Below are 15,798 nucleotides of genomic sequence, written 5' to 3' on the forward strand. Positions count from 1 at the left end.
TATCCACTTTGGTGGTAAAAACAGAGAGACAGACTATTATCTGAATGGTGACAGATTAGGAAAAGGGGAGGTGCAAAGAGACCTGGGTGTCATGGTACATCAGTCATTGAAGGTTGGCATGCAGGTGCAGCAGGCGGTTAAGAAAGCAAATGGCATGTTGGCCTTCATAGCAAGGGGATTTGAGTACAGGGGCAGGGAGGTGTTGCTACAGTTGTACAGGGCATTGGTGAGGCCACACCTGGAGTATTGTGTACAGTTTTGGTCTCCTAACCTGAGGAAGGACATTCTTGCTATTGAGGGAGTGCAGCGAAGGTTCACCAGACTGATTCCCGGGATGGCGGGACTGACCTATCAAGAAAGACTGGATCAACTGGGCTTGTATTCACTGGAGTTCAGAAGAATGAGAGGGGACCTCATAGAAACATATAAAATTCTGACGGGGTTAGACAGGTTAGATGCAGGAAGAATGTTCCCAATGTTGGGGAAGTCCAGAACCAGGGGTCACAGTCTAAGGATAAGGGGTAAGCCATTTAGGACCGAGATGCGGAGGAACTTCTTCACCCAGAGAGTGGTGAACCTGTGGAATTCTCTACCACAGAAAGTTGTTGAGGCCAATTCACTAAATATATTCAAAAAGGAGTTAGATGAGGTCCTTACTGCTAGGGGGATCAAGGGGTATGGCGAGAAAGCAGGAATGGGGTACTGAAGTTGAATGTTCAGCCATGAACTCATTGAATGGCGGTGCAGGCTAGAAGGGCCGAATGGCCTACTCCTGCACCTATTTTCTATGTTTCTATGTTTCTCCAGCATTTTAAGTGATGAGGAGAGTAGGAAACTTGATTACCAATAAAAAGATCAGAATCAAAATAAGTGTTTTAGACAATGCATGAAGTTAACTTAATTCACAGAGCCACAGGATCTTTTAAGGGTTAAGCTGGGTGTACATATTGTGAAAGATATGACAGCTGTGTTAAATGAATTCTTCACATCAGTCTTCACAAACAAAACTGTATCATAAATTTCCCGATCCGGCCAAATGGGCTCAGGAAAAATGTAACCCTGAGACTCCAGCTTGTGATTTTCTGCTTGCGAGTGAAATACACAAGTTACCAGACCCCACCCACACAGATATTTCTAATGATACTGTTCATGCTTTCTTTGATGTGTTCTTCATTCTAGGTCGCCTGTAACTGTCTCTCTGGATACTATGGAGACGGTAGAAAATCCTGTGAACCTATCAACCCTTGCAAACAGGTTAGGAACAAACTTATAGGCCTAGAAATTCAGGAGCGCCCACCTTTGCAGCAAATCAGTCTTGGAGCTGAGACCTCTAGCAGGCATTAGGTCCCCTATTTGCATATGCAAAGGGCCTAACGTCAATGTCAAGTGTGGACAAAGGACCCGTCTTGTTTTTTCCTTTCCCAATATGGCGGGCAGCCCAATTTCGTCTGGAAGTGTACGCGCCTCCTACCCACTATTTTGGGGCCTTAGTAGGCCACGGAACACTTGAAAAATGGTCGCTGCCTGACCCAATTGCAAAGTCAAAACTGCTGTATAGTGACCCAAATTCCTAAATTTAAAATGATTCTCCTATTTCTTTCCAGCTTCCCCAAAGACTCTTATCGGTGTCTCATTTCTTGATCGTGATCAGAATCTCTGATAGGCTGAAATGGTTTTATGTATAGGCCCTTATGGGTGCTAAAGTTCCCCCCTCCCCTCAAATAATTCACTTTAACGTTCCCGGAAGGAAGTGGGGTGCTAAATCAAGCATTCCACTTCCTTCTTGGAATGCTAAAGGGGCAGCTGCCTCAGCAACGTTGCACACTGGGCGATGTGCATAGCGATGACATCACGATCTCCGGGTGTAGGATATCAGGACGCAAAGCCATAGCAGCGCCGCTAAACTCCCACCCAATATGGCGGGAGTCGCTGTCAGCACCACACCTGGTTGGTAATGAATTTGTGCCCCGTTAACTCCCCCCGGGGGTGCTAACTTAGGCGCAAATGCATTGAATTTCGCCCCCTTAGATTTTTTGAGGTTACAGGAATTGTGGAATTAAATATGGAATTTTTTTTTCACACATCTCAGTTGGCAGGATTAACCTTTTATTGTATTTTGTTGGTTTTAGGTTTAAGATATGTGACACCTAAATAAAATCATATTCATCCATCTGATTGAGAAGCATTGAAAAAAATTATTAAATTTAAGGGAGCTTCAATCTGGAATGTGCTTAACTTGTTTGCTGCCCCCATACTTCACAGTTGGACATACTTTACAATTGGACGGATTAGCAAAATGGCACTGAGCCAAACTCCACCTAATGCAGAGGCCATTGTAGATTGACGAGTAATGGAGCCTCCCTCTTCCAAAAAAAATCTCACTATACTGGCCGAGACAATTTTATTGAAGATTTTTTTTCTTCCTAAACTTGGTTTGATTTTCCTTTTGTTTCGATTTTCCTTTTTTAAATTGTATGTTAATATGGCCTTTTTTGTCATGGCAACGCAGTAAATGTATTAGTAGGCAAATATTAGTACAATAAAAGTTATTTGAACATTCGTACTACTATGCATGGGACAAATAAGGTAATTTAATCTATTTATCCCTGATCAAGTTTACATGTGAGAGATCTGTCCGAAACAGAGCGTGATACATTACTAATGTTAAATCTAAAAATTGTTGTCTTCTATCTCCCTCTCCTATTGAAGAACAATGGAGGCTGTGGCCCATTTGCCGACTGCCTCAAAACAGGACCAGGAACTCGCACGTGCAGCTGCAAGTTGGGCTACATTATGGTTGGACGTTCTTGTCGAGGCAGTATCTCTCAGGTAGTATTCAAAGTTATCATTTGATCCATTTAAATGGAACTTGCAGGGGTATGGGGAAAGGGCAGGGGAGTGGGACTAGCTGAGAGACGGCACGGGCTCGACGGGCCGAATGGCCTTCTTCCGTGCTGTAACCATTCTATGATTGTAGTATTCCAAAACGTAATATTAATGTAAAATATATATATATATAATGAACAAATGCAGTAAAGGGAATTAAACAGAATATTTGCTGCAATGCATTCTTGAAGCAGTGCTGATGGTCAGAGGGCATCCTTCAGGCGAAACATTCATTCGACACCCCATCTCCTTGATCCAGTGGTTCAGGTGGACATAAAAAATCCCAGGGGTAATTTTCAACTGCTAGCTGCCCACTTCTCACCTGAAGAAGGGTGACTGGTAGTTGAAAATTGGGGAGGGGCGCTTTGGCCACTCATTGACACCGTGATGTAATTTTCAGGACCCCGTTCAAAATGTTATTGGTGCAAAGGGACCGCTGGTGGAGGCTCAAGAGCTGGTCCAGAAATGAATAAGTGTGTTCCACCTCGCTCCACAGAAACACTACGGCGTGTTACTAGCCTGCGCTTGACCTGCTCCTGCATCAGCTCCACATATCCTCCAGCCCACCACCCAGCCAGGCCAACCTGCTTTCTGGCAGCATTCAAATGAGGACCTCTCCACCCTGGCTTCGGATGGCCAGGATTGTTTGCTTTAAACTGCACGGTCGTGCGGCGCTCTGGAGTTCCCGTGCAGCCGATGAGCCGGCTTTTAAATTGAAAAACCACGTATGCACGGTGTTTAGAATAGGCCGCACAGCTCAAAAAGGCTCCAAAAAAAGTTAGAGGGAACATTGATGGCCGGTGCGGCCGCTCCATCAACAACTTCTCCTTTTCGAGCTGGAGTCGAAAGTCGCTGCTCCCCAATGGTACTATTCCAGGTGTCCTGACTAATATTCCTCGTTCAGCCGACACCATCAAAAAGACACTCTAGGGCCGACTGTAACTTCAGACTGGCGAGCAGATGGCTGGTGGATGGTGGGTGAAAGGCGGGCAAATGGTGGGTGGTGTGCATCCACTGCCTTGTCCATAGTTGCCATTGTGAGGCCCGAGCCAATGCAGCCTGTGGCCCCAATTTGAATATTACTTCGCCTCCCGCCACCCATCTCGGGGCCCAACCCAAGATGGTGGTAAGTGGTCTGACACCGTTTTTCAGGCCGCTACCTCCCTTCTTGTGTCGGATAGGGCAAATTAAAATTGTCCCTTTTGCCACAGCATTCGTCTCAGTTTTGTTCTTAAATAGTGGTGTGTGTAAAATGCCTCTCATATTTGGCTAAAGTCAGCTCACTTCAAAGTAATTCATTGTATGTGAAACACTTTGAGATGTTCCTCAGAGTCAAAGTAAGGTGCTATTTAAATACAAGTCTGTTATTGAAATAACATGTTATCATAAAATATAAATTCTCTTGTCATGTTTTTGTGTTATTTAGAGCTTCAATTAAAAAACAAAATCTAAATTGTTTGACAGGAACTTGCCCGGGAGCCAAAAGCTGCCTTGTTTTACAGATACCTTCAGGTATTTTAATACTTTTCAGCTGAAATTCATGAAAAATATCTGTTAGAACATTGCTCAATCCTTCTTCGATTTTTTTTTTTGAACCATTGCAGACAAACTACATCATGGAACTCAATGGCAGAGGGCCATTCACGGTGTTTGTGCCAAGGCAGGACACACTTACTCAAGATAAGACGGTAACTGTACATCAATTACACAGATCATAGTTCCCTGTTAAGAGACTTGTGGGTATGTATGTCTTGGCAACTTTCCAAAATACCATTGTCTTCATTTTGCAGCCAGGAATAAGCAGCCTAGGTTTGTGCTGAGGTAGCCAGTTTTCTGCAGGGCAGCATCACTATCACTGGCCTCAGCGTTCTTGAGCTAGGGAGGGACAAAAATTCCCTCGGGCTCCATATCTGATTCCTGTCTCATGACCTCGCGTTGGGAGTGTCTGGATTACATGCGAGGGCAGGATCGGGCTTGGCTGTGCCTCCACCAGGGTCGAATAGCCTGCTCGCAGTCATTGTTTGGGATTACTCATTAAAGCGGCTTAAGAAGATAAGAATTAGGTACAGGAGTAGGCCATACAGTCCCTTGGGCCTGCTCTGCCATTTGATGATAATGACTGATCCTTGTCTTGGTGCCCGTGGATTATACACGACAAATGGTGGAAGAGTTTACGCAGAGTACAGTCCATATTTTCTGCTGTGAGTTTCATGTAACTCCATTAAATTTGATGGATAAATTTGATATCATTGCAGAAAACTTGCACCAGATATACTGCGAGTGAGTGCGAGCAGGCTATTCGACTCTGGTGGAGGTACAGCCAAGCCTGATCCTGCCCTCACATGTAACACAGACGTTCCCAACACGAGGTCACGAGACAAGAATCCGATAGGGAGCCCTGGGGAATTTTTGTCCCTCCCTAGCTCAAGAATGCTGAGGCCAATGGTAGAGCACCTATTTCTGCCCAGATCAGCCAACACTTTCAGGAGCAAGAGGGGAGGAACTAATATATAAAAGTGACGAAGGAATCGAATTCTCAAAGGAACATCGGAAAGTAATTTTGATTTCTACTGTATTTGTTCTGTACCTGTTGCAAGTTTACCGCAATGATCTGAAATGTATCCATCAAATTTAATGGAATCACATGAAATCCACAGCCGAAAATATGGAGTGTACTCGGCATAAACTCTTCCATCATTTAACTTTATTTTTGACTAAGGAGGTATCCAGCGTGTAAGTATTCCACAATGTTTTGTGTAGTAATCAATGTATTTTATAAATTTATATTTCGTATAATAAATAATAAAAACCACTCCCAAATAACTTTCCAAATATTGCTGACCACCACATTGCATGCTACAACTGCCGAGGAGTGTGCAGAAGGGGTATCGTTGAACTTGCCGTACCTTAGAAAGTTTCATTAGTTTTAAAACTGAAGGCCGACTGCTCTGTCACTCAGTGACATCATTAAATTAATGTTACATGATCAACTCTTCTATTCATAAGAACATAAGAATTAGGAACAGGAGTAGGCCATCTAGCCCCTCGAGCCTGCTCCGCCATTCAACAAGATCATGGTTGATCTGGCCGTGGACTCAGCTCCACTTACCCGCCCACTCCCCATAACCCTTAATTCCCTTATTGGTTAAAAATCTTTCTATCTGTGACTTGAATACATTCAATGAGCTAGCCTCAACTGCTTCCTTGGGCAGAGAATTCCACAGATTCACAACCCTCTGGGAGAAGAAATTCCTTCTCAACTCGGTTTCAAATTGGCTCCCCCGTATTTTGATGTTGTGCCCCCTAGTTCTAGTCTCCCCGACCAGTGGAAACAAGCTCTCTGCCTCTATCTTGTCTATCCCTTTCATTATTTTAAATGTTTCTAGAAGATCACCCCTCATCCTTCTGAACTCCAACGAGTAAAGACCCAGTCTACTCAATCTATCATCATAAGGTAACCCTCCTCATCTCCGGAATCAGCCGAGTGAATCGTCTCTGTACCCCCTCCAAAGCTAGAACATCCTTCCTTAAGTAAGGTGACCAAAACTGCACGCAGTACTCCAGATGCGGCCTCACCAATACCCTATACAGTTGCAGAAGGACCTCCCTGCTTTTGTACTCCATCCCTCTCGCAACGAAGGCCAACATTCCATTCGCCTTCCTGATTACCTGTTGCACCTGCAAACTAACTTTTTGGGATTCATGCACAAGGACCCCCAGGTCCCTCTGCACCGCAGCATGTTGTAATTTCTCCCCATTCAAATAATATTCCCTTTTACTGTTTTTTTTCCCAAGGTGGATGACCTCACACTTTCCGACATTGTATTCCATCTGCCAAACCTTAGCCCATTCGCTTAACCTATCTAAATCTCTTTGCAGCCTCTTTGTGTCCTCTACACAACCCGCTTTCCCACTAATCTTTGTGTCATCTACAAATTTTGTTACACTACAGTCTGTCCCCTCTTCCAGGTCATCTATGTATATTGTAAACAGTTGTGGTCCCAGCACCGATCCCTGTGGCACACCACCAACCACTGATTTCCAACCCGAAAAGGACCCATTTATCCCGACTCTCTGCTTTCTGTTAGCCAGCCAATTCTCTATCCATGCTAATACATTTCCACTGACTCCGCGTACCTTTATCTTCTGCAGTAACCTTTTGTGTGGCACCTTATCGAATGCCTTTTGAAAATCTAAATACACCACATCCATCGGTACGCCTGTATCCACCATGCTCGTTATATCATCAAAGAATTCTAGTAAATTCCCCTTCATGAATCCATGCTGCGTCTGCTTGATTGCACTATTCCTATCTAGATGTCCCGCTATTTCTTCCTTAATGATAGTTTCAAGCATTTTCCCCACTACAGATGTTAAACTAACCGGCCTATAGTTACCTGCCTTTTGTCTGCCCCTTTTTTAAACAGAGGCGTTACATTAGCTGCTTTCCAATCCGCTGGTACCTCCCCAGAGTCCAGAGAATTTTGGTAGATTATAACGAATGCATCTGCTATAACTTCCGCCATCTCTTTTAATACCCTGGGATGCATTTCATCCGGACCAGGGGACTTGTCTACCTTGAGTCCCATTAACCTGTCCAGCACTACCCCCCTAGCAATAGTGATTGTCTCAAGGTCCTCCCTTCCCACATTCCTGTGACCAGCAATTTCTGGCATGGTTTCTGTGTCTTCCACTGTGAAGACCGAAGCAAAATAATTGTTTAAGGTCGCAGCCATTTCCACATTTCCCATTATTAAATCTCCCTTCTCATCTTCTAAGGCATCAACATTTACTTTAGTCACTCTTTTCCGTTTTATATATCTGTAAAAGCTTTTACTATCTGTTTTTATGTTTTGCGCAAGTTTACCTTCGTAATCTATCTTTCCTTTCTTTATTGCTTTCTTAGTCATTCTTTGCTGTCGTTTAAAATGTTCCCAATCTTCTATTTTCCCACTAACCTTGGCCACCTTATACGCATTGATTTTTAATTTGATACTCTCCTTTATTTCCTTGGTTATCCATGGCTGGTTATCCCTTCTCTTACCACCCTTCTTTTTCACTGGAATATATTTTTGTTGAACACTATGAAAGAGCTCCTTAAAAGTCCTCCACTGTTCCTCAATTGTGCCACCGTTTAGTCTGTGTTTCCAGTCTACTTTAGCCAACTCTGCCCTCATCCCACTGTAGTCCCCTTTGTTTAAGCATAGTACGCTCGTTTGAGACACTACTTCCTCACCCTCAATCTGTATTACAAATTCAACCATACTGTGATCACTCATTCCGAGAGGATCTTTTACTAGGAGATCGTTTATTTTTCCTGTCTCATTACACAGGACCAGATCTAAGATAGCTTGCTCCCTTGTAGGTTCTGAAACATACTGTTCTAAGAAACAATCCCGTATGCATTCTATGAATTCCTCCTCCAGGCTACCCCGTGCGATTTGATTTGACCAATCGATATGTAGGTTAAAATCCCCCATGACTACTGCCGTTCCTTTTTCACATGCCTCCATTATTCCCTTGATTATTGTCCGCCCCACCGTGAAGTTATTATTTGGGGGCCTATAAACTACACCCACCAGTGACTTTTCCCCCTTACTATCTCTAATCTCCACCCACAATGATTCAATATTTTGTTCATTCGAGCCAATATCGTGTCTCACAACTGCCCTGATATCATCCTTTATTAACAGAGCTACCCCACCTCCTTTCCCTTCTTGTCTATCTTTCCGAATCGTCAGATACCCCTGTATGTTTAATTCCCAGTCTTGGCCACCCTGCAACCACGTTTCTGTAATGGCCACCAAATCATACCCATTTGTAATGATTTGTGCCGTCAACTCATTTACTTTATTTTGAATGCTGCGTGCGTTTAGGTAGAGTGTTTTAATACTAGTTTTTAAATCATGATTTTTAGTTTTGACCCCTCCTGCAGCCCCTTTACATTCAGTGACCCTTTTTGTTTTTTGCCTTGGGTTTCTCTGCCCTCCACTTTTACTCATCTCTTTTCTGTCTTTTGCTTTTGTCTCCTTTTTGTTTCCCTCTGTCTCCCTGCATTGGTTCCCATCCCCCTGCCATATTAGTTTAACTCCTCCCCAACAGCACTAGCAAACACTCCCCCGAGGACATTGGTTCCGGTCCTGCCTAGGTGCAGACCGTCCGGTTTGTACGGTCCCACTTCCCCCAGAACCGGTTCCAATGCCCCAGGAATTTGAATCCCTCCCTGCTGCACCACTGCTCAAGCCACGTATTCATCTGAGCTATCCTGCGATTCCTACTCTGACTAGCACGTGGCACTGGTAGCAATCCTAAGATTACTACTTTTGAGGTCCTACATTTTAATTTAGCTCCTAGCTCCTTAAATTCGTCTCGTAGGACCACATCCCTTTTTTTACCTATATCGTTGGTACCAATGTGCACCACGACAACTGGCTGTTCACCCTCCCTTTTCAGAATGTCCTGCACCCACTCTGAGATATCCTTGACCCTTGCACCAGGGAGGCAACATACCATCCTGGAGTCTCGGTTGCGGCCGCAGAAACGCCTATCTATTCCCCTTACAATCAAATCCCCTACCACTATCGCTCACCCACTCTTTAAGTATGTAGACTCACTAAGTATGTAGACTTTACGAGACCCCAGCCCGGGGGCGGTGTTAGGGCCTCGCTGCCCGTGTAATTGCTTGGGGTCCCGAGATGGTCAGAGGCCCCGTCGACGGTCAGGACAGTCCGGGGCCCCGACGTGGATCCAGTTCCTGTAACCAGTCGCTGCTGGCAGCATTGGTCAGTCCAGGGAGGCTGAGCTCTCGCCTAATGCAATTCATCTGTGTGAATCTTCCTCATCATCAGCGAAGTCAGAGGCGGCATTAGGGTCGTGCGACTACTGTAATTGCACAGTGAGGGGCCCCGATCAGATCTGGTACCCAAACCATAGCATTGTATGTGGCCCCCGGAAGCCAAATGAAGGCCCTGCCGCACCCTGACAGTGAGGCCTCGCATGTGGCCAGCATATATTGGAAAATCACAGTCACGCTGCCCTTTGATTTTTCATCCATTGACATCAATGACTGGGAAAATGTGAGCAGCAGAATCACAGTTTTCCGATGTGTGCAAAGCCCTGCCGACGATAATGAGGCCTTGTAAAATCTACCCTGTCATATAGCCTTGGATCCAAACATGTTCCGAATCTTATACAATGTTCCCAAATCCGTTGCTAAACCCGAAGCTGATTGTGAACAGCCTATGTCGAATTAATAAGAGAACTTTCTCAACAGATAGAAGAATGGAAAACACGAGGTTTGATCGGAGATTTGCTTCGATATCACATAGTAGGCTGTGGGAAACTTTTACACACTGAACTAAGGAAACAGACTTCCCTTGTTGCCTTATCTGGAAACTCCATTCAGATCTCTTGGAAACAGGTAGGTGTGTTTGTACTTCAGCATATCCCACAGGATATGCACTTTACTGATAAATCATATAAAATGTTAAAAATACCACTGACCTCAAGCATCTAAAAACCGAGAGAAACCATGGGCTGGAAATTTGGTTGAAGATTATTAAGGCGCGAATGTCGGGCAGGCACTAAATTTAGCGCCGGAAAATGGCTTATGACGACAGCCAAAAAATTCAGTGGTTGCGCCCTGACAGTGGAGTGGAACGCTAGGGGAAGTGTTCCACATTTCTCTTGGGGCCTTAGGCCGGGTGAGCAACTGAACATCTCGTGCTAAAGAGCCGGCTACGTGGCGTCCTAAGAGAGGCCTCCCTGCAAAATAAATCAGAACAAAAAACACAAAAAAACATTCCCTATTCATTACTCACCCCAAATAAAGTTAACTTGCAAAAAAAAATATCACTCACACTTACCCCATGCAGTCATTCCTTCCCTTAGCTCCCCGGAACAGGTCTGAACGCCAGCTTTCTCTGGCGGTGTCACTGGGATCTTGAACTAATCTGAGGGTTTTTTTGCCTCCACTACCTGCAGGAGTATTCCAAATGTTGATCAATCATTGCGTGACCTTTTACCTACCTTAGCCTATGCCTCCTTGTTTTACTGTCCCCGCTTACCTTGAAATAATAGTTCAGTTTTGGCTTATCTACTTTTATACCTCTATCTTCTTCTTAGCCAGTCCCTCGGAGTCAAGGATGACTTGCTTCCACACTAATATGAATTCTCAGGTGATTGAGTCCAATGCCACAGTCCATAGTCTCTGTCACAGGTGGGACAGACAGTGGTTGAAGGGACGGGTGGGTGGGGTGCTTGGGTTGTCGTGCGCTCCTTCCGCTGTTTGAGCTGGACTTCCGCGTGCTCCCGGCGAAGAGACTCGAGGTGTTTAGCGCCTTCCCGGATGCTTCTCCCCCACTTTGAGCAGTCTTGGGCCAGGGATTCCCAGGTGTCGGTGGGGATGTTGCAATTTTTCATGGAGGCTTTGAGAGTGTTCTTGAAGCATTTCCTCTGAACACCTGGGACTCGCTTGCCGTATCGGAACCCTGAGCAGAGCGCTTGTTTTGGGAGTCTAGTATCGGGCATGCGGATGATGTGGCCTGTCCATCGGAGCTGATCGAGTGTGGTCATTGCTTCGTTGCTGGGAATGTTGGTCTGAGTGAGAACACTGACATTGGTGTGCCTATCCTGCCAATGGATTTGCAGGATTTTGCGAAGGTAGCATTGGTGGTGCTTCTCCAGTGCTTTAAGGTACCTACTATACATAGTCCATGTCTCGGAAACATATAGGAGGGCAGGTATGGTCCTTCCTTTGTTGCCTCCTTTCAAGGCTAAACTGTTGTGTATGTATAACATAAGTATACTTCCTGTACACTCAATGTACAGTTACATAAGACTACTGGATGTACCTTCACACTGTATACGCTATGCTTGTACCACAGAGGGTGCAACTGGTGGAGTCCTAGGGGTCACCTGTACACGACAGGTAACCAGGTATAAAAGGGAGCTCACCATGCTGTACCCTCACTCAGAAGCTGTAATAAATGGACTAAGGTCACCACAGTTCAAGTACAATACCTTGCCTCGTGGAGTCATTACTAGAGTGCTTACAGATACAATATAAACAGTGCCGATTTTTCCAGCCTTTCCACAGTACATGATCCTCTGATGCTAGGGATCGACTCATGACTCTGCACCACCTTCGTGGTCTCAGTGTTCGCTTTGTGGCTTGGTGGCCAGAAGTGGACACAGAACTGAAGGCTGAAAGTGTGGCCTGATCAGTGCATTATACAGTTGAAGCACAATATAATTCAATGTTTATTGCTAATTCACAGTGATGATTCCTGTTAAGTAGCAGATCTGCCATTGCCCCAGATCCCTTTCAACTCACTTTTAGATATGTCCACATCATCTATAGTTTATGTAAGACATCCATTCTTTCTGCAAACCGGGAGTATCTTCCACTTGTCTCTAATCCAAAGAATAAACTGCACAGTTCTCTGCTTCGGGCTGACCTGAGACGAACTGCAAATGATTCTGCGGATGATTCTATGCTGCAGCTGCGCTCAGTCAGAGATGTTGATCAAGGAAAGGCACAAGTGTATCCATGGGGATGCTTTTGTGCTAGACCATGGTGCCCTGCCAACCAAGGATACTGGGCAAATATGGGACGATGGAAAAAATTATGAGGGGATTTCAATTGTTTAACTGCAGTTTACTGAAGTGTGATACTGTTTTTAAAAAAAAGTATTATTTTAATCTTTTAAAAATAGAATGCAGTTTATTTGAATGGAGATGCACAAATCATCAGCACTGACTACATTGCAGCAAACGGGATTGTCCATTACATCAATAAAGTCTTAGTTCCATTCAACTTGATGTCGAACAAACGATTATTCAATCCATCTCTGGTAAGTTACAAGGAAATCTGAAAATACATCTTTTTTTAGAGATCATATTTTAATACTGCAAAATCTATCTTTTTGGTCTCTGTTTGAACATAATTGGGCCTGTAATTTGAGGTCAGCGGCAAAGTGACGACGCTCGCCTCTAACCTCGAAGAAAGCTGCCCACAAAGATCTAGCAATCTTTGTGGCGTGAATCTCAGCTCTTCCGACCTTAGTTTGAATCTGGAGCCAAATCAATTTCCAGCGTCCAGCATGTCATCGAGTAGGCTAAACAGCCAATCACATTGAAGAATTCTCACAGACAGCAAACCAGGAAGTAAAAGGCACAGATTATAATTTCTTTTCAAAACATTTGTACAGAGAGTGAAATAAAGATTGGGATATAGACATAGGATTAAAGTAGAAGCTGAAATATCATAAACAAAGTAAAAAAAAAAACTTATATATTGAAAGCCATGTAATTCTTATTATATTAATGGAAAAATGTGACTTTCCACAAATCTAAAATTAATTTTTTTCAGGACCAGAATGGTTGTTCAGCAGTCAAAATACCATTTAAAAACCAAGTTACACCTCTCAATATATCTTAACTTTTTCGGTGCGTTTTAACAGCGATATTCCAGCATAATAGGGGATGTTCTCATCAGGAACTGTGATTTGAATTGATTGCTGGCTCTGGGGAGTTCCACAATGCAACCTGTGGAGGAGCATGGAATGACTGAGCGCAACATCTGGATTTCAACATTTATCTGTGCATGCGTTGACTCCAGGAGTTGCCGTCACTTTCAGAGAAGTAATGACAGCGAATGTTGACAGTTCTGCCATCATTACCACTGCAAACTCCAGGCCAATGTTATAGTTTTATGAAATGCATGTATATTCTGGTGGCCCAGTGAGTTGATCCAGTCGGTAGCTGAGTACAGATTTGGAAGGTTCCTGGTTGAATTAGCAGTAGGAGGGATTACACTTGGTCTCGGTGTTCCTCGGCAGGGAAGGAAATCTAGGCCAGAATTCCTGCTCCTGATTCCTGTCCGGTGCCCTTTACTGAAAGTATGCAAGGGCGAAGATAGGATTGGCTCAACTATGATGCCCCTTGAATGAATAGCCTACCAGTGCTCACAGTTAAAACTTCCACGTCAATCATAGAATCGTTACAGCACAGAAGGAAGCCATTCGGCCCGTCGAGTCCATGTCGGCTCTCTTGCAAGAGCACTTCAGCTAGTCCCACTCCCCTGCCCTTTCCCCGTAGCCCTGCAGTTTCTTTTCCTTCAGGTACTTCTCCAATTCCCTTTTGAAAGTCACGATTGAATCTGCCTCCAGCATCCTTTTAGACAGTGGATTCCAGATCATAACCACTCTCTGTGTAAAAAAGTTTTTCCTCGTGTTGCCTTTGGACCATCTGTCAATCACCTTAAATCTGTGTCCAATGGGAACAGTTTCTCTCCATCTACTCTGTCTAGACCCTCCATGATTTTGAACACTTGTTATCAAATCAGGAAATGCTGGAAACGCTCAGCAGGTCAGGTAGCACCTGCAGAGAGAGAAACCGAGTTAACATTTCGGGTCGATGACCCTTCGTCAAAACTCTGCCTGACCCACTAAGTGTTCCCAGCATTTTTTATTTTTATTTCAAATTCCTGCATCCGCAGTATTTTGCTTTTGTACCACTATCAAATCTTCTCTCAATCTTCTCTGCTCTACGGAGAACAACCCCAGCTTCTCCTGTCTATCCACATAGAATGCTGGTCAATTTGGGTAAAAAACAGAATAAAACATTATTTTATGTTCCTTGTCAAAATAGCAGTAAACTGTGTTTATATATTCAGAAAAAACCAAGCATAATCCCTGAAAGCATTCATTGTCCATTTACTAAAAGAAACATACAATTAAATAGTGACTCAATATAGTTAAATGTCACCAGGGAAATCAGCCACAGTTGGAGAGTGGGCCAAGAGTAAGACGAAGTAGATGGAAGCGTGGGCAAAGAAAATTCATATTTAGTTCTGTTTGTTGACCTACATTAAGAGCTTTGATGCAATAATTCATTAAAAAGCAGCCACACAGACCAGAAGTTCCCAGTTGATTTGCAGTCTGTGCTCAGTGAGCCAATCAAAGATGGATCAGTAGTGAAGTACGCTGCCATGGGCGTCAGTGCCCTGGGCCACGGAGAGAAGAAAACAGATCAGTTCCCATTCCTGAATACTATCCAGGGACCAGATAAATGATCACATAAGCAGACATAAAAATTCAATTGGTTCTCCAATGTCCTTCAGGGAAGATGAAACTGTCACCCTACCTGGTCTGTGCTACACGTGGGTCCAATCCCACATTACGTGGTAGATTCTGGAGGCTCCCTGAAGTGGCCTAGCAAGCCACACAGTTATGGAGAAAAACAATCTCTCAAGGGAAAGGCCTATCACTGCCTTCTCAGGGCAAGCAGGGAAGGGCAATAAATCGGGCCTTGCCATCGTTGTCTACACCCTGAGAACACATCTTTTAAAGAAAAAACAGGATTAGGCTGTCATGAGCTTCAGAGTAGAATTGCCTGCCACATTCACCGTCTGGGGTCACACGGGAAAAGTGATCATTTAGGCCAGCTACTTAGAGAGCTACTGCAACGTGTGAAACTGTAATCCCAGTAAAATTCAGTGCCTTCAGGAGAGAAAAGGCAGGTTGGGGTAAAAGAAAAAGCTAGCACATTTCCATATACAGTATTATTGATTCATTTAAAATAACTTAAGTATCCTGGACCAAAGTAAAAGGCACAATACGGATGATTTCAGGATCAGAGTCATTATTTTGTCTTGGGTTTTTGGAACACACTTTCACATTTCTTGTGTTTGAATTCTTTATTTGCAGCGCAATATCACCACAGTTGCAAGTGATAATGGATACAAGATTTTTAGTACTCTGATTAAGGTAGGACATTTTCTTTAATATTACTGGATTTCTGGTGGTGCTGCTTCTGCTCAGCCAGTGGTTACACTGTAGAGAGGGGCACTGCGCAACATTCCCGTTAAGGTTCCCGCAGGCCACTCATCGGCTTGTCAATGCAAGAAAC

General features: G+C 44.1%; 1 protein-coding gene across 6 annotated transcripts in view; it reads left to right on the forward strand.

Annotated features, from left to right (window-relative positions):
• stab1 (stabilin 1) overlaps positions 1 to 15,798 on the forward strand; it is a 271,384-nt gene that overhangs the window by 187,471 nt on the left and 68,115 nt on the right. For all 6 annotated transcript variants that reach the window (XM_070895414.1, XM_070895415.1, XM_070895416.1 and 3 more), the window contains 7 exons: positions 1,180 to 1,254; positions 2,710 to 2,829; positions 4,351 to 4,398; positions 4,491 to 4,574; positions 10,160 to 10,306; positions 12,603 to 12,740; positions 15,597 to 15,656. In XM_070895414.1, the coding sequence (XP_070751515.1) occupies positions 1,180 to 1,254; positions 2,710 to 2,829; positions 4,351 to 4,398; positions 4,491 to 4,574; positions 10,160 to 10,306; positions 12,603 to 12,740; positions 15,597 to 15,656 (672 nt within the window). The remainder of the gene's footprint in view (positions 1 to 1,179; positions 1,255 to 2,709; positions 2,830 to 4,350; positions 4,399 to 4,490; positions 4,575 to 10,159; positions 10,307 to 12,602; positions 12,741 to 15,596; positions 15,657 to 15,798) is intronic.

The sequence above is a fragment of the Pristiophorus japonicus genome, chromosome 12 (assembly GCF_044704955.1).
Source record: "Pristiophorus japonicus isolate sPriJap1 chromosome 12, sPriJap1.hap1, whole genome shotgun sequence".
Taxonomy (NCBI): Eukaryota; Metazoa; Chordata; class Chondrichthyes; family Pristiophoridae; genus Pristiophorus; species Pristiophorus japonicus.